This window comes from Hypanus sabinus, chromosome 25, assembly GCF_030144855.1.
Source record: "Hypanus sabinus isolate sHypSab1 chromosome 25, sHypSab1.hap1, whole genome shotgun sequence".
Classification (NCBI taxonomy): Eukaryota; Metazoa; Chordata; class Chondrichthyes; order Myliobatiformes; family Dasyatidae; genus Hypanus; species Hypanus sabinus.
In genome coordinates this window covers 48,509,709-48,528,099 of record NC_082730.1, presented here as the reverse complement: position 1 = coordinate 48,528,099, position 18,391 = coordinate 48,509,709, and the positions used below count along the sequence as shown (strand labels likewise).

General features: G+C 42.7%; 1 protein-coding gene across 2 annotated transcripts in view; it reads left to right on the top strand.

Annotated features, from left to right (window-relative positions):
• The first annotated feature begins 6,510 nt into the window (after positions 1-6,510).
• The window catches only part of ilrun (inflammation and lipid regulator with UBA-like and NBR1-like domains), a 103,515-nt gene continuing 91,634 nt past the window's right edge, over positions 6,511-18,391 (top strand). The window contains exon 1 of one of the 2 annotated variants that reach the window (XM_059950553.1): positions 6,511-6,902. In XM_059950553.1, coding sequence (XP_059806536.1) covers positions 6,748-6,902 — 155 coding nt within the window. In that variant the 5' untranslated portion in view covers positions 6,511-6,747. The remainder of the gene's footprint in view (positions 6,903-18,391) is intronic. The other variant, XM_059950554.1, reaches the window with a different exon arrangement.

Here is an 18,391-nt window from a genome sequence, read left to right as displayed (position 1 = left end):
CTGACTTCCCACTAATTTTTGCTGTATTATTTGCCTTCTCTTTTGTTTTTATGCTGTCTTTGACTTCCTTTGTCAGCCATGGTTGCCTCACCCTCCCGTTAGAATACCTTTTGGATCCTGTACTTTCTGAATTGCCCCCAGAAACTCCAGCCATTGCTGTTCTGCTGTCATCCCTGCTCGTGTCCCCTTCCAATCAATTTTGGTTAGCTCCTCGCTCATGCCTTTGTCATTCCCTTTATTCCACTGTGACACTGATTATTTCTGACTTTATCTTCTCCCTCTCAAACTGCATAGTGTATTTTATCATATTATGATCACAGTCTCCAAACGATTCCTTTACCTTAAGCTCCCTAATCAAATCTGGTTCTGTACACACACCCAGTTCTGACACACACAAAATGCTGGTGGAACGCAGCAGGCCAGGCAGCAGCTATAGGGAGAAGCACTGTCGACGTTCTGGGCCGAGACCCTTCGTCAGGACTAACTGAAATAATAGATAGTAAGAAATTTGAAACTGGGAGGGGGAAATCTGAAACGATAGGAGAAGACAGGAGGGGGAGGGATAAAGCTAAGAGCTGGAAAGGTGATTGGCAAAAGGGATACAGAGCTGGAGAATGGAAAAGATCATGGAGCTGAGGCCTAGGGAGAAAGGGGGAGGGAGCACCAGAGGGAGATGGAGAACAGGCAAGGAGTGATTGTAAGAGGGGCAAAGAGAGAAAAAAAAGGAGAGAGAGAGAGGGAGAGAGAGAGAGAAGGGGGCGGCGGCAGAGGAATAAATAAATATGTCAGGGATGGGGTAAGAAGGGAGGGGGGCATTAATGGAAGTTAGAGGTCAATATTCATGCTATCAGGTTGGAGGCTATCCAGACGGAATTTAAGATGTTGTTCCTCCAACCCAAGTGTGCCTTCATCTTGACAGTAGAGGAGGCCATGGATAGACATATCAGAATGGGAATTAAAATGTGTGGCCACTGGGAGATCCTGCTTTCTCTGGCAGACAGAGCATAGGTATTCAGCGAAACAGTCTCCCAGTCTGCATCAGGTCTCACCAATATATAAAAGACCACACCGGGAGCACCTGACGCAGTATACCACACTAGCCGACTCACAGGTGAAGTGTCGCCTCACCTGGAAGGACTGTCTGGGGCCCTGAATGGTGGTGAGGGAGGAAGTGGAAGGGCAGGTGTAGCACTTGTTCCGCTTACAAGGATAAGTGCCAGGAGGGAGATTGGTGGGAAAGGATGGAGGTGACGAATGGAGGGAAAGATGTGCTTGGTGGTGGGATCCCGTTGGAGGTGGTGGAAGTTACGGAGAATTATATGTTGGGCCCAGAGGCTGGTGGATGGTAGGTGACGACAAGGGGAACTCTATCCCAAGTGGGGTGATGGGATGATGGGTGAGAGCAGACTATCTTTCCCTTCATGGGCTCAACCATGAGCTGCTCTAAAAAGCCATCTCACTGGCGTTCTACAAATTCCCTCTCTTGCAACCCAGCACAAAGATGACTTTATCAATCTACCTGCATATTGAAATCTCCCATGACTATCACAACATTGCCCTTATACATATTTTCCATTTCCATTGAAATTTACATCCCAGATCCCACTCCCAGAAGGGCCTTTTCACCCTTGCAGTTTCTTAACTCTTCCTGCAAGGATTCTACATCTTCTGACCTTAAGTCACCTCTTTCTAAGGATTTGATTTCATTTTTTTTTATCAACAGAGGCACTTCACCCCTTCTGGCTCCCTGCCTGTCATTTTGATACAAGGTGTATCCTCAGATGTTCAGCTCTTAACTATGATTTTCCTTTCCCCACATCTCAGTGATGCCCACAGTGTCATATCTGCCAAGTTATTCTATCTTATTCCGTTCACTTCAGTCCTTTTGCCCCTTGTTACACTTCACCTCATCTCACTGACAGCAATTTTACCCCTTTATCTGCATGTCCTCCTTCAGTCTCACTGCACACTGCATTACTTGTGTAGCAACTGCCCCTTTCTCAGCTCCCACCCCCTGCCAGCTCAGTTAAAACCCTCCCCACCAGCTCCAGTAAAACATTTTCAGCATCTTCCCCAAAAGTTGCTGCATTGATAGATTTAATCAGCAGCAAAGCAGATTGTGACATCGTGCAGATGATGCTCAGAATCAGGTTTATTATTACTGATGTACACTCAATGGCCATTTTGTTAGGTACACTCGTACAACCACTCATTAATGCAAATACCTAATCAACCAACAACGTGGCAGCAACTCAAGACTAAAAGAATGCAGACATGGTCAAGAGTTTGAGTTATTGTGCAGACCAAACACCAGAATGGAGAAGAAATGTGATCTAAGTGACTTTGATTGTGGAATGACTTTTGGTCCCAGGTGGGATGGTTTGATCATCTTCTGGGAAGTTCACACACCATATACAGAGAATGGTGTGCAAAACAAATAGATGCAGTGCATGGCAGTTCTGTAGGTGAAAGTACCTTGTTAACAAGAGAGATTGGAGGAGAATGGTAGGAGTGGTGTATCTCCAATAACCATGTGTTATAACAGCAGTGTGCAGAAGAGTACCTCTGAATACACACTATGTCAAATCTTGAAGTGAATGGGCTACAACTGCAGAAGGCCATGAACATGCACTCAGTGGCAAGATTATTCTCCATCATCAAGGTTCCTCACACCCAGGTCATTTTGTCTGCTTGCTGCTGCCATCAGGAAGAAGGTACAGGAGCCTCAGGGCTCACACCACCAGGTTCAGGAACATTTAACACCCCTCTGCCTCCTGTCTCCTGATCTAGAAGGGACAACTCCACTTGCCCCATCACTGAACTGTTCCCACAACCTATGGACTCACTTTCAAGAATTCTTCCTATCTTGTTCTTGATATTTATTGCTTATTTATTTATTATTTCTTTTTTTTTCTTTTTGTATTTGTGCAGTTTGTTGTCTTTAGCACACTGGTTGTCTGCCCTGTTCTGTGGTCTTTATTGATTCTATTATGGTTTATATTATTCTATTCTAATTGTTCTATTGTGATTTATTGAGTATGCCTGCAAGAAAGTTAATCTCAGGGTTGTGTATGGTGACGTGTGTGTACTTTGATAATAAATTTGCTTTGAACATTTTAACTTTGTTGTTGTTTTATGGCAGCAGTGTAGTGCAATACATAAAATATACGATAAACTTTAATATGAAAATATTATATTATATCTGGAAAAAAATCAACATATCTGAAATTTATATATTATATTTTTATATATTAGTGCAGAAAAGAGAGCCAAAATAGTGAAGTGGTGTCTATTCAGAAATCTGTTGGCAGAAGGGAAGAAGCTGAGATGTTGAGTGTGAGTCCTGACACTCCTGTACTTCTTCTCTGATATTAGTAATGTCCGGGTGCTGAGGCTCCTTAATGACAGATACCATGTTTTAAGGCATTGCCTTTTGAATTTATCCTCAATGGTGGGGAGGTAGAGACAATGACAGAGCTGACTGAGTTTCCAACCATCTGCAACTATTTTCCCATTCTTTGCAGTGGAGGCTCCATGCCGGACGGTGATGCAACGAGCTAGAATGATCTCCACAGTACATCTGTGGAAATTTGACAGACCAAATCTCCTCAAAGAATATGGTATACCTTCTTTGTAATTGCATCAGTGTGTTGGGACCAGGATAGATCTACAGTGAGAATTGGATACCCGGAACTTGAAACTACTCAGTCTTTCCACTGCTGACCCCTCAATCTCCACTTTCTGAAGTCCACGATCAATTCCTCAGTCTTCCTGATCTTGAATGCAAGCTTATTGTTGTGACACCACTTAACTTGCCGAGCTATCTCACTCTTGCTCACATCCTTGTCACCACCTGAGATTCTGCGGACAACAGTTCTGGCACTGGCAAATCGATAGATGGGTTGGCGCTGTGCCTAGCTACATACTTATGGGTGTAGAGAGGGCAGAGCAGTGGTCTAAGCACACGTCCTTGAGGTGAACTAGAGTTGATTGTCAGTGAGGAAGAGATGTTATTTCTGATCTGTACTGTGGTCCCCTGATGAGAAGGTCAGGATCCAGTTGTAGAGGAAGCAACAAAGGCCCAGGTTTTGAAGCTTATTGATCAGTACTGAGGGAATGATTGCATTGTAATCAGTAAACAGCACCCTGGCATAGATATTGCTGTTGTGCAAGGTTGAATGGAGAGCCAGTCAGATTGCATCCAATGTAAACTATTGTGGTGGTTGGCAAAATATAACGGCTCCAGGTCCTTGCTTGGGTAGGTGTTAATTCTAGCTATAATCAACCTCTCAAAACATGTTGGTTATCTCCATTATGTTTTGATCTGTTTCAATGAGATAAGAAGCAAATTTTGTATTTTCCTTTACTCTTAAGAGGCTTGGAAAATTATCGACTAGAAAAGATTGTCTGTATCCATCAGCTGATGACTGAACTGTTGATCAAGTATGCAATATTCAGTGTGTTATTTACAGGTAGGGTTGAGAAAGCTGAGTGTTGCCTGAAGCATGGTTACTGCTCCTAGAACAATTGCCAACCCGAGAGAGGCTCAGACTTGCCAAAGTGAAGTACTATTTTCTAGTTTTTGAGCACCAATAGTTTAATTGGAATGTGGATGAACACAATGCAAGTACTGTCGGAGTTTCTGAAATGGAAGGTTGTTATGTTTCATTGCCCGCTGTTTGCTACCCCAGGGCAATCATTTTGAATCTCATCAACAAAGGAAATAAACGTATAATTGTCAGCTGTTTTTCCTTTTGGATATGGCAGATAAAACAACTATATGAAGCTGTGAAAGTTTTATAGTCTGTGACTAGGTGTGGCTGAGGCAATCTACATGGAATATTGGGACAATATAATCACCCACATATGAAGTGTACTCATGGTGGACTAACAAGTACCCCTGACATTAGCAATTTTGTTTTATCCAAGGAAGTTGGAAATACCTGGGCATGGCTCTTGTGATAGCATGATTAGAGGCATTAAATGAAAAAATTTTTCATGAGAAATGGAAAATTGTTAAATCTTTTGCCTGTGGAAGTAATCTGGCATGTGCAGTTATGTTTCTTTTCTGATTTAACTGTTTTGTATTTCATCCGGGTACTTTGAGGCCACTTTTTCCCCCTCTGACTGGCAGTCTTGCCCATTTCCTGTGTACTAGAATCCCACAGCATTCTTTCTCCTGTCTCTGATGAACACTCCAATCAACCCTTTCTTTGCTTCAAGACCTCGGTGAAGTTTACCTGTCTGAAGCAGGACATTGAAATGCTGTACATTTCCAGCTGGGCGGCGGTGTTAGCTGTGAGGAGGATGCTAAGAGGATGCAGGGTGACTTGGATAGGTTAGGTGAGTGGGCAAATTCATGGCAGATGCAATTTAATGTGGATGAATGTGAGGTTATCCACTTTGGTTGCAAGAACAGGAAAACAGATTATTATCTGAACAGTGGCCGATTAGGAAAAGTGGAGATGCAACGAGACCTGGGTGTCATTGTACACCAATCATTGAAGGTGGGCATGCAGGTACAGCAGGCTGTGAAAAAGGCAAATGGTATGTTGGCATTCATAGCAAAAGGATTTGAGTACAGGAGCAGGGAGGTCCTACTGCAATTGTACAAGGCCTTGGTGAGACCACACTTAGAGTATTGTGTGCAGTTTTGGTCCCCTAATCTGAGGAAAGACATTCTTGCCATAGAGGGACTACAAAGAAGGTTCACTAGATTGATTCCTGGGATGGCAGGACTTTCATATGAAGAAAGACTGGATCGACTAGGCTTATACTCACTGGAATTTAGAAGATTGAGGGGGGATCTTATTGAAATGTATAAAATTCTAAAGGGATTGGACAGGCTAGATGCAGGAAGATTGTTTCCGATGTTGGGGAAGTCCAGGACGAGGGGTCACAGTTTAAGGATAAAGGGGAAGCCTTTTAGGACCGAGATGAGGAAAAACTTCTTCACACAGAGAGTGGTGAATCTGTGGAATTCTCTGCCACAGGAAACAGTTGAGGCCGGTTCATTGGCTATATTTAAGAGCAAGTTAGATATGGCCCTTGTGGCTAAAGGGATGAGGGGGTATGGAGAGAAAGCAGGTACAGGGTTCTGAGTTGGATGATCAGCCATGATCATACTGAATGGCGGTGCAGGCTCGAAGGGCCGAATGGCCTACTCCTGCACCTATTTTCTATGCTTCTACGTTCTTTTAAAAAAGATACTACTGAATATAATATCCACTAAGTTTCAATTGACCTCATCTAAATCTTTATTCTCTGCACAGATGCTTCACATTTGCCATGAATTGCTGTTTTGCTTTTATTTTGCAAATACAACAAACCTTGACCTATAGAAGCCTTCTTGGAGTTTTGAACCACGCACCGACGAACAATTCATCGCCCCTTTTTGTCCTCTCTTCCCCGCACCATTATTTGTTCAGAGATGGGGCCAGGCCGCCAGCAGTGACGTCATGGGCGAGTGTGACGTCAGAGTTAGGTGACGCGCGGCGAGTGAGTGTGACTGGCGGGGAGGGCCGGGTGCGCATGCGTATGGCCGGCCAGAGGGGGACGCGACGGGACGGGACGGGACGGTGTTATTGCAGCGGACGCCTCCGGAACGCGGCAGCGACAATGTTTGAGGGGTAGGCCCTGGTCGAGAGGGACACGTCACTGCGCACCCGTTTACAGCGAGCTGAGCGGGGGGGCCCCCACCGGCGGCACTTTCAGGGGCGAGAGCAGAGAGACCGATAAAGAGACGCAATGGACGTGGATATGGACTTGGATCAGGACCTGATGCAGAAATTCAGCTGCATGGGAACCACAGATAAGGATGTGCTGATCTCCGAGTTCCAGAGGCTACTGGGTTTCCAGCTCAACCCCGCCGGCTGCGCGTTCTTCCTGGACATGACCAATTGGTAAGTCACAGGCCTCTCCAGGCCCTTCCTGCCTCCTCCCCTTGCCTTTGATAGGCCAGAAGCGCTGATTCCGGGCCTAATGTTGTGCGTCTTTCCGCGGATTACATAAGCGGTATCAGGAGGAGGGACGACGCTCTCATCCACTCCTACCTCCGTTACCTTAGCAGTGATCCTAGAGGTTCGGGGAAGGGCCTCTGTCCCGACCTTCTGCAACTGTGCGCTGAGCGGCTTGGCAAACTGGCTGATCTGTCTATTCAAGTCGAGTCATTTTGCAGCTTCACCAAAGTTGTCTGCTTTGGTGATGCGACCACTTTCGAGCAATTCATTTGTTGTTTCTAAAAGGTGTTCCTGTAGGAAACCTATATTTCCGCGTTTAGTCATGGCTATGAAATTTAGGAGACGTAAGCAATTTCTTTAAACGTTACAATTAGTTTTTTTCCCCAAAAAATTTGAGGTGAGTCGTATCTTGTAACTATTAATTTTTCAAAAAATAATCGTAGTAGAATTCTAGAAATCTGTTTAGGTTAGATAAAGGTAATGAACTGATAGGCCAACAACATCACCTTCCTCGTTTTTGCATTGTACATTGTAAGTTTACTTGACATATTCTGAAATTTCTTTAGTAGTTTATACGTACTTATACGTACAGTAATTTTTGTGTACTTTCATTTCAGTAGTTTATGAGAGTTTTTGGATTTGTGCAGAAATACCACTGCAGTTGATTCTGTTTGCATTTCCATTAGGTGTGTGATTTCTATACAAAACAAAAACTGCAAAAGGTCTATTAATGATAACATCTACTTTGTTTCTTAACTACAATATTATACAAAATTATATAATTATTAATGTTCTCAAGAAATAGTTTGTGATGCTTTATTTAAGGATGATGTAGAAATGCATGCACCATTTTGTAGATAAGTCTTTGCATGATGGAGAAACTTGAAATGTGTGTGCTACTTCTAAAGTACAGAATTCATTTCATCTAGTCATTAAAGGTTTAATTCTTGCTTTACAAGTTAATTTCACAATTGACCTCTGAATAAGATTCTATAAATATAATTGAGGAATGTAGGCATTTATATTTTTAAATGCATTAATGATTTAAATGATCATATTGGACCAAATGAACTGTTTTTCTATTTCAAAAATGGATCAGTGTGCAATTACGTTTGGAAAAATGAGGATTCCTAGAATATACCTGGCAATAAAAATTGTAATGAAGGCTTGAAATAGTTACTGTGAACCAGGAAATGGCTGAATTTATAAGTACTGTCTGTGTAATTTCAGTTCATCATGACTCTCCCAGCACCTCACTTCCCGACATTACATGCACTAGGTTATCAACTTCAAGGACCAGTCAAGCAGCATTTCAGTTACGGAAATATGGGATGCTAGGTTACAAAAAAAACTTTGGGCATTGTGGACATGTGCAATCAATAAATGCAGTTCATGCTTTGAAACAGATTGAGTTGAAGTTACAAGCTGAGCTGCAGTGGTGCTGTGGTATGAGTTTTTACAGATTACTGCAATGGTTACAGGTCCAAACTGAGCAGTTTGAAGTTAAGATCAAGATGTTGTTCTCAAAGATCACAGTAACAGTCTAGTGACCAGAGATTCAGGTCAACCAGCAATGAAGAATACTAAAATTTAACTTCAGGTTTTATTTATTTATTTATTTATTCATTCATTCAGTCATTCATTCATTCATTCATAGAATCGCTGTCAGTGGCCAAATCAAATGTTCAGTGATTTCCCCCATTTGATTTGAGGGTTTGTGGTGAGTCATCTTACTTGAAATATTGTGAAGACATTCCACACTTAGGGTATTGAAAGCGGAACGGCAGTACAGTAATTTTGTAAGGGAATCTTATTGGTGGAGCACTTGAAGATTATAATTGGGATCTGGTGCAGTTTGTGCTGCAGACGGGCACTTGTGCCAATGGCAAGGAATTAATAAATTTCATTCGTTGGGATTTAGATTACTTAAAATGTTTTGTTTTAAATTGTATTGACTGATGTAGAAACATAGACTGTGCAGATGTGTGCATTTCTAACTTGTAATGAGCTCAGTTTTAAGATTACAATCATAAGGGGAGGATATTGTCATTGTTCACTGCAACAATTTCAGAAATCATGTATTTCTAAAATGTGGGTTTTAAAACTACTTGTGTAAGCTTGGGCCAGGCTTTTTGGTCTTGCTACCAAGTGTGATTGCTTTATTCATTGAAGTATAGTTCTGCATAAACATACAACAACTGTGCATCAGAATGAGCATTCTTCACATGCAGCAATGTGGTAATGCATTTTTATGAACTGTCCCAGTTTCGGTTTCACTTTTACACTTTCTCATTCAGAACATTGAGGTAATTGTACTGATTTTACCACGAAATATGTTTTTAATGTTTGCCTTTTCAAATTTGATGGACCTGTGCATCCAGAAACATGCTGCTGGTACTTCATTTGTTGGAGGTGGACAACCTAATACAGTCACTTGTTGAGTGGACATTTGTCTTTTAATAGTTGTGCTGTATTTTCAACACCCTGATCTTTTTGCCGTTAGGAATATTTGGAGCTATATTTGACCACAGATCATGGTTCCGACTTTTCTGCACTGAGCGAAATGGGATGTGAGGCTGGGGGCAGTTATGAGCAGCAAGCTTAAAACAAAACATACCAGCAAGCTTCTTTAGTTCAAAAAAATTAACATTAAAAATAATATACATTAAAATACATGACACAATAATGGCATACTTCAACACATGCTTATTTGTGGATCACACCACTTTTTCTGCTAATTTCTGGGCAAAGGACTGACTCCCTTTCCAGTGATTTGGATTCTGATCCCACATTTGGTGTATGTATTGCTGACATTGGATTGGAGAGGTGGATTTCTTTGCAAAACTTGAAAACAGCACCAGAAAACAAGCAAAAAGAAACACCAAACAACAAACAAACTTCTGGTGGAACTCAGCGAGCATTGACAATTCTTTTCCTACTCAACCAGTTAGACTTGTGAATTCATTGAGCATTTTGTGTAGTTTCAGATTGTGGTGTCTGTAGTCAGTATGGCTCTTCCTTTGGATCCCGTTGGGATTCCAGAAATGGAGCTGAGTAACAAATTATTACATCTGCCATTCATTGTCTTAGACCTTGATCAAATCTGAGGATTTCACATTGGTGGAGCTTTGAATGTAAATTAGTATAGCATCACTCAGAGAAACTTTAATATTTTTAAAATCTGAGATCCCAAATTCATTACAAGTTTTCTACTTACAGAACAGTAGATAGGAAAATATCTTCTGATGAAGTCTCCATGTTTAGGCTATTGTAGATTGCCCTCAAATTCCTTTGTTTTAATTGGATAGATTGATCTTTGCTCAAACTGATGTCCCTGACTCCTCTTGTTCAATTGTTTTAGATTTTAGTATTGTTGGATTCCGGATTTTAAATCCAAGGTTCTTTTAGAAGTCAGGAACAAGACATAAAACCTGTTGCTTCATACAACACACACATAATGCTGGTGGAACACAGCAGGCCAGGCAGCATCTATAGGGAGAAGCACTGTTGACGTTTCAGGCCGAGACCCTTCGTCAGGACTAACTGAAAGGAAAGATAGTAAGAGATTTGAAAGTAGGAGGGGCAGGGGGAAATGCGAAATGGTGGAAGACCAGAGGGGGTGGGATGAAGCTAAGAGCTGGAAAAGTGATTGGCAAAAGTGATAAAGAGCTGGAGAAGGGAAAGGATCATGGGACGGGAGGCTTAGGGAGAAAAAAAGGGGGAGGGAAGCACCAGAGGGAGATGCAGAACAAGGAGTGTGATGGGCAGAGAGAGAAAAAAAAATGAACAACTAAATATGTCAGGGATGGGGTAAGATGGGGAGGAGGGGCATTAACAGAAGTTAGAGAAGTCAATATTCATGCCATCAGGTTGGAGACTACCCAGCCAGTATATAAGGTGTTGTTCCTCCAACCTGAGTGTGGCTTCATCTTGACAGTAGAGAAGGCCATGGATAGACATATCAGAATGGGAATGGGATGAGGAATTAAAATGTGTGGCAACTGGGAGATCCTGCTTTCTCTGGCGGACAGAGCGTAGGTGTTCGGTGCAACGGTCTCCCAGTCTGCGTCGGGTCTCACCAATATATAAAAGGCCACACCGGGAGCACCGGACACAGTATACTGCACCAGCCGACTCACAGGTGAAGTGTCACCTCACCTGGAAGGACTGTCTGGATCCCTGAATGGTGGTGAGGGAGGAGGTGTAAGGGCAGGTGTAGCACTTGTTCCGTTTACAAGGATAAGTGCCAGGAGAGAGATTGGTGGGAAGGGATGGGGGGGACGAGTGGACAAGGGAGTCGCGTAGGGAGCGATCCCTGCGGAAGGCAGAAAGAGGGGGTTGAGGGAAAGATGTGCTTGGTAGTGGGATTCCATTGGAGGTGGTGGAAGTTATGGAGAATTATACGTTGGACCGGGAGGCTGGTGGGGTGGTAGGTGAGGACAAGGGGAACCCTATCCCGAGTGGGGTGGCGGGCGGATGGGGTGAGGGCAGATGTGCGGGAAATAGGAGAGATGCGTTTGAGAGCAGAGTTGGTGGAAGAAGGGAAGCCCCTTTGTTTAAAAAAGGAAGACATCTCCTTTGTCCTGGAATGAAAAGCCTCATCCTGAGAGCAGATGTGGCAGAGACGGAGGAATTGTGATTGGAGATAACATTTTTGCAAGAGACAGGGTGGGAAGAGGAATAGTCCAGGTAGCTGTGAGAGTCTGTAGGCTTATAGTAGATACCAGTGGATAGGCCGTCTCCAGAGATGCAGACAGAAAGATCAGTAAAGGGGAGGGAGGTGTCAGAAATAGACCAGGTAAATTTGAGGGCAGGGTGAAAGTTGGAGGCAAAGTTAATGAAGTCAACGAGCTCAGCATGAGTGCAGGAGGCAGCACCAATGCAGTCGTTGATGTAGCGAAGAAAAAGAGGGGAACAGATACCCGTATAGAGTTGGAACATGGACTGTTTCACAAAGCCAATAAAAAGGCTGGCATAACTAGGACCCATGCGGGTACCCATGGCTACACCCTTGGTTTGGAGGAAGTGGGAGGAGCCAAAGGAGAAATTATTGAGAGTAAGAATTAATTTCGCTAGACTGAGGAGAGTGGTGGTAGAGGGGAATTGGTTAGGTCTGGAATCCAAAAAGAAGCGAAGAGCTTTGAGACCTTCCTGGTGGAGGATGGAGGTATATAGGGACTGGACGTCCATGGTGAAAATAAGGCGGTGGGGACCAGGGAACTTAAAATCATCGAAAAATTCAAAGCGTGAGAAGTGTCACGAACATCGGTGGGAAGTGATTGGACAAGGGGGGATAAAACAGTGTCAAGGTATGCAGAAATGAGTTCAATGGGGCAGGAGCAAGCTGAGACAATGGGTCTACCTGGACAGGCAGGTTTGTGGATCTTGGGTAGGAGGTAGAAACGTGAAGTGCAAGGTGTGGGAACTATGAGGTTGGTGGCAGTGGATGGGAGATCCCCAGAGCTGATAAGGTTGATGATGGTATAGGAGACAATGGCCTAGTGCTCCTCGGTGGGGTCGTGATCAAGGGGTAAATAAGAGGAGGTATCAGAGAGTTGTTGCTGTGCCTGGGCCAGGTAGAGGTCAGTACGCCAGACAACAACAGCTCCCCCCTTATCAGCAGGTTTTATAGTGAGGGTGGGATTGGTGCGGAGGGAGCCGAGAGCGGAGCGTTCAGAAGGAGTGAGGTTGGAATTGGAACAGGGTGTGGTGAAGTCAAGACGGTTGATGTCCCGTCGGCAATTAGCAATAAAGAGATCCAGAGCAGGCAGAAGACCAGAGTGGAGTGTCCATGAAGAGGAGGAGGGTTGAAGATGGGAGAAGGAGTCATCGGTGGGGTTGGGAGAGTCCTTGTCAAAGAAGTAATCTCGGAGACAGAGCCAGCGGAAGAAGAGTTCAGCGTCATGGCATACGCGGAACTTGCTGAGGTGTGGGCGAAGGAGGACAAAGGTGAGGCTCTTACTGAGGACAGAGCGCTCTGGCTCAGAGAATTGAAGGTCGGAGGGAATGGTAAAGACCCGGCACAGATGAGAGATAGGATCGATGGGGGGGGGGGGGTGGGGGAGGGAGTCTGGCAGTATCAGTGGAGAGGGAAGGGTTGGGGTGAGAGGAAGATGGAGCCTCTGAGGGCCCAGGAGCTGACGATGGGATCTGAGGGAGAGAGGATTGCAGAGTAGCAGTGGGGGAAACGGGAGATTTTTTTTTCTCTCTCTCTGCCCATCACTCTGCCTGTTCTCCATCTCCCTCTGGTGCTCCCCTCCCACTTTCTTTCTCCCTGGGCTTCCCTTCCCATGATCCTTTTCCTTCTCCAGCTCTGTCTCACTTTTGCCAATCACCTTTCCAGCTCTTAGCTTCATCCCACCCCCTCTGGTCTTCTATCATTTTGCATTTCCCCCTCCCCCTCCTACTTTCAAATCTCTTACTATCTTTCCTTTCAGTTAGTCCTGACGAAGGGTCTCGGCCCGAAACGTCAACAGTGCTTCTCCCTATAGATGCTGCCTAGCCTGCTGTGTTCCACCAGCATTTTGTGTGTGTTGTTTGAATTTCCAGCATCTGCAGATTTCCTTGTGAGTGACCTGTTGCTTCATAATCATTTTATTAAGATTTGATAGAATAAAGAGAATAGAATAGTGACAGGGGTCACTGCTGCTTGAAGAGAAGAAACTAAAGATGGTGCTGAGAGTAAAGCAGCTGCTTTATACTTGGGTATGAGAAATGCCATTCAAATCTGCAGATGAGACCTCCTGCAGTTAAAATTAACCAATAAGAAAACACTTATTCACTTAATTACAGAGAAGCTATCAGAATTATATTCTGTATAGTCACGATAGGGGTATTAAACTGCTATGCATACAAAATCTACTTAAAATACAAGCAGATAATTGTTAAACTGCAAAGGAAGTGCCAATTCAAATTAAACAGTTAGATCCAACAATCCCTCCTTTGATTCTAAATCACACGTTTAGAATAAATACATCTGAATTAAGTAATCAAAAAACCTGCTTGTGTTGTGAAGTAACAAAGGGTGCATGTATTCTTCAAAGTATTCATAATAGTATCATGGTTAGGCAGATTAGTAGGCACCCTTCCATGGGTTTGAACTATTCTGTCCATAAGACCATAAGATGTAGGAGCAGAAGTAGGCCATTCAGCCCATCGAGACTGCTCCGCTATTCAATCATGGGCTGATCCGATTTTTCCAGTCATCCCCACTCCCCTGCCTTCACGCCATACACTTTGATGCTCTGGCTAATCAGAACCTATCTATCTCTGCCTTAAATACACCCAATGGCTTGGTCTCCACAGTCACTCGTGGCAACAAATTCCACAGATTTACCACCCTCTGACTAAAGTAATTTCTCTGCATCTCTGTTCTAAATAAACGTCCTTCAATCCTGAAATCGTGCCTTATTCTAGAATCCCCTACCATGGGAAAAAACTTTGCCATATCTAATCTGTTCAGGCCTTTTAACATTCAGAATCTTTCTGTGAGATCCCCCCTCATTCTCCTGAATTCCAGGGAATACAACCCAAGAGCTGCCAGACATTCCTCATATGGTAACCCTTTCGTTCCTGGAATCATTCTTGTGAATCTTCTCTGAACCCTCTCCAATGTCATTTTGGAAAGGATATACTAAGGAGCCCAAAACTGCACACAATACTTCCAAGTGTGGTCTCACGAGTGCCTTACCAAGCCTCAACATCACATCCCTGCTACTATTCCCTCAAGAAATGAATGCCAACATTGCATTCACCTTCTTCACAACTGACTCAACCTGGAGGTTAACCTTTAGGGTATCTTGCACAAGGACTCCCAAATCTCTTTGCATCTCTGCACTTTGAATTCTCTCACCATCTAAGTAATAGTCTGCCCATTTGTTCTTCCAGCAGATTGCACAACCATACATTTTTCCAACATTGTATTTCATTTGCCACTTTTTTGCCCATTCCCCTAAACTATCTAAGTCTCTCTGCAGGATCTCAGTTTCCTCAACACTACCCCCTTTTTTTCTATCTTTTTATCGTTGGCAAATTTAGCTACAAATCCATTAATACCCTAGTCCAAATCATTGACGTACATGGTAAAAAGCAGCGGTCCCAACACCGACCCCGTGGAACTCTTTAAAGAAGAAAAAAATGTAAATTATGATGAGGCATATTAGTATGAATAGTATGACACATAATATTCAGTAACCTTGGCTTCTGAGACTTAATGAATTCAACCAAAGAAATCGTGTCCACCAATTGATGTATTTTAGCTGCTGTTTTACAAATATGATCAGCTAAATTGGTTCTGTCTTCAGATTCTTAAGTTATGTATGTACTTGCCTATAACTGCATATGTTGCCCCGTCAACTGCTAAGAGAAGATCTAATGCGATATGATTTTGAAGAACCATCTTGTGCCTGGCGACTATTTTGGTGTTCCTTTCTCCGAGGCATCAGCTAAGTCAGTGCTTACCCTTTCTAAAGCTGCAGCAACATTTTTAATCGCTTATGCTCTTTGCAACTTCAATAAAATGGGAATAATGCTCCTCCTGAAATGTTAAATTCTTGACCCTGGATGTAAAGGTAAAGTTGTGTAAGTCTCATAGCAGGAAAGACATACCCTAATTACAAAATCCTAACTTATTTTGTAGAAGAGAGGTATAAGCCCCATTCCGTCACATCCAGTATATCTTGCTGTGCATGTGACAGTGGCTTTCGTTCCTGGACTAGGTTCTACCCACCCATCTTGAAAACTTGTCTATGATTACCAGCATGTCTGAGTATCCTTGACACTTCAGCAAAGAAATGCCTATTTGTAGATGTAAAAGTAGACCAGGTAGGGTGGGAACACTTAATTGCAGTAGCTCCAGATTTGTTTTCTTCCATGTCTTGCATCTTTATAACTTGAAAATATTGTGGGTTGTCAGCTTGAAGTTTCGATTGATTTTTAACACCTTTATTGTGAATGGTGATTCATTTTGCAAAGAAAGAATTTAAAAATGTACATTTTACCAAATGGTCAATATCTGTAACTGATAAGATAATTCTGTATAAAAATAGCATCTTTCTGTCCTGGCTTCAGAACTGTGTGGGTGACAGGGGCCATGCTGTTCTCCTTCTGCACAAGCAAAATGAAAAGGATGCTTGAGTCACAAGAGTGCATGTGTTCTGGGTCAGTTATTTTAGTTATTATTATTTCATTATTGGTGATGACAAGTTGCCCCGGTTACTTGTCAGTGTTGCTAATTGCTGAATGAGTCTTGACAATGTTGCATGGAATATGTGACAAATGAATTTCACTCTGGGTAGACTATGTAAGACAATGAAAAACTAGTTATGTTCTAGTTGATCAACTAGCTAGTTGAAAACTAGCTGATCAACCCATGCGAAAAATTACTTGGTCTTTTGTATTCGAGTGAAGGGAATGCAAACTGAATCTATGGAAAATGTTACTGGAATTCGAGATTGAAGTGTTTGAAAATGTCTGTGAAAACATCACTTTGAATGTAACATGGAATAGTTCTTGAAGAATTAATTTGACCAATCCTGCATAGTCATCTTAATTCAACAGTAGCTGAATTGATTTCCATTTTAGAGGATCTTTACTTCATAGTAAATGCTTTTTTCTTAGTGATATGAAGACCTAATTTTAGTATTTTTATTTTGGGGAGTGAGTAAATGTCAAGGCCATTGTTGGAAGTGTAGCCGTTAGTGCTTTGCTCTACAGCACGAGCAAGCACCGATCAGGATTCAATTCCTTTTGCAGTCTCTGAGGAGCTTGTGTTCTTGTTGCTGTGTGAGATTCCTCCTGGTGTTCTGGTTTCCTCCCATATTCCAAAGATGTATGCACTAAGATCAGTTAGTAAAGTGAAATACGTTGTTTGCATTAAATCAAATCAACTTTCGCTGATACAACTTGATGCAAACAATGCATTTCACTACATCTTTCGATATACATTTGACAAAGAATCTTTATGAAGGTCTGTATCTTTACTTGTATCATTACTTGCTGGTGAGAAAAGATTGATGATCCAGCTGTTTTATTTATTTATTGTTGGTAGATGGGGAGTTCCTGTTATTGTCAGTGCTGCTGAATAAGACTTGGTGAGCTGTCACAGTGTGTATTAGAGATGATGTTAAGAAGGTGTATGGTGTATTGGCATTCATCAACAGTGGGATTGAGTTCAAGAACCATGAGGTAATGTGATAAAAGACCTTGGTCAGACCCCACTTGGAGTGCAGTCGGCCCTCCTTATCCACTGATTCTGTATGTGCGAATTCAACCAACCGCGGATTGGGAAAACCCAGAAGTTCTCTCTCCAGCACTCGTTGCTTGAGCATGTACAGACTATTTTTTCTTGTCATTATTCCCTAAACAATACAGTATAACAACAATTTACATAGCATCTACATTGTAGTAGGTATTATAAGTAATCTAGAAATGACTTAAAAGTACAGGCAATCCCCAGGTTATGAATGAGTTCCATTCCTGAGTCCGTCTTTAAGTCGGATTTGAAGTCAAGAACAGGTACATCCGGTATTATTTAGCGTCAGTTAGTCAAACGTTTTTCTTAGTATATCGTACATTTTTTACAAAAATTACAGTAATAATTGTAGCTCTCATCGGGGTGGGGCCTTTCACATGCTCCATTAAAATTGTTCTGATCGTTGACCGACTGTAGCCTAATGCTTTTCCAATGACCGGTGGTGTTTCACTTCTTTCCGATGGCTTTATTACTTCCACCTTATTTTCAATCACGATTGTGATTATTTTCGTGAACAGAAACACTGCGGATTCAGAGCTGCGCCGCCAGGTCCTAATGTCCACTGCACGGAGGTGTTAAAGTCTGGGGTTCCACTGGGTCCTAAAAACCTGAAGACCTAAAGTCCTAAAGACATTGATACATGTTAAATAAGGGACTTGAGCATCTGCGAATTTTGGTATCTGCGGGGTGTCCCGGAACCAATCTGCCGCGGGTAAGGAGGGCCAACTGTACTGTGTTCAGTTCTGGTATCCTCATTACAGGAAGGATATGGATACTATAGCGATAGAGTGGAGATTTACAAGGATGTTGCCTGGATTGCAGGGTGTACTGATAAAGTATGTAAAAGGATTAACACTTCGTTAAACAATAGCAGCCTGTTTTTTCTGATGATCAACAGATGTGCTGAGCCATATTTCTTCTTGAAGATGGGTGGTTAGCTCAGGTTTCAAGGATGCTTATCTCCTTCTGCACTCATGCGTAGAGATAGAACCACTCTAGCCTGTTTCTCTATGTTCTGTCCATTATACTTATTTTGTAATTTGACTTTTGGGGCTGTCACGTAGTGGATAACATGGATAACAGCCTGTCTTGTATCTGAACAAATATGTGTTGTAAGGGGAATTGTTACTATGGAGGATGGGGCAGGAACAGTCACAGATCGACTTTTCCTGTTTGAGTG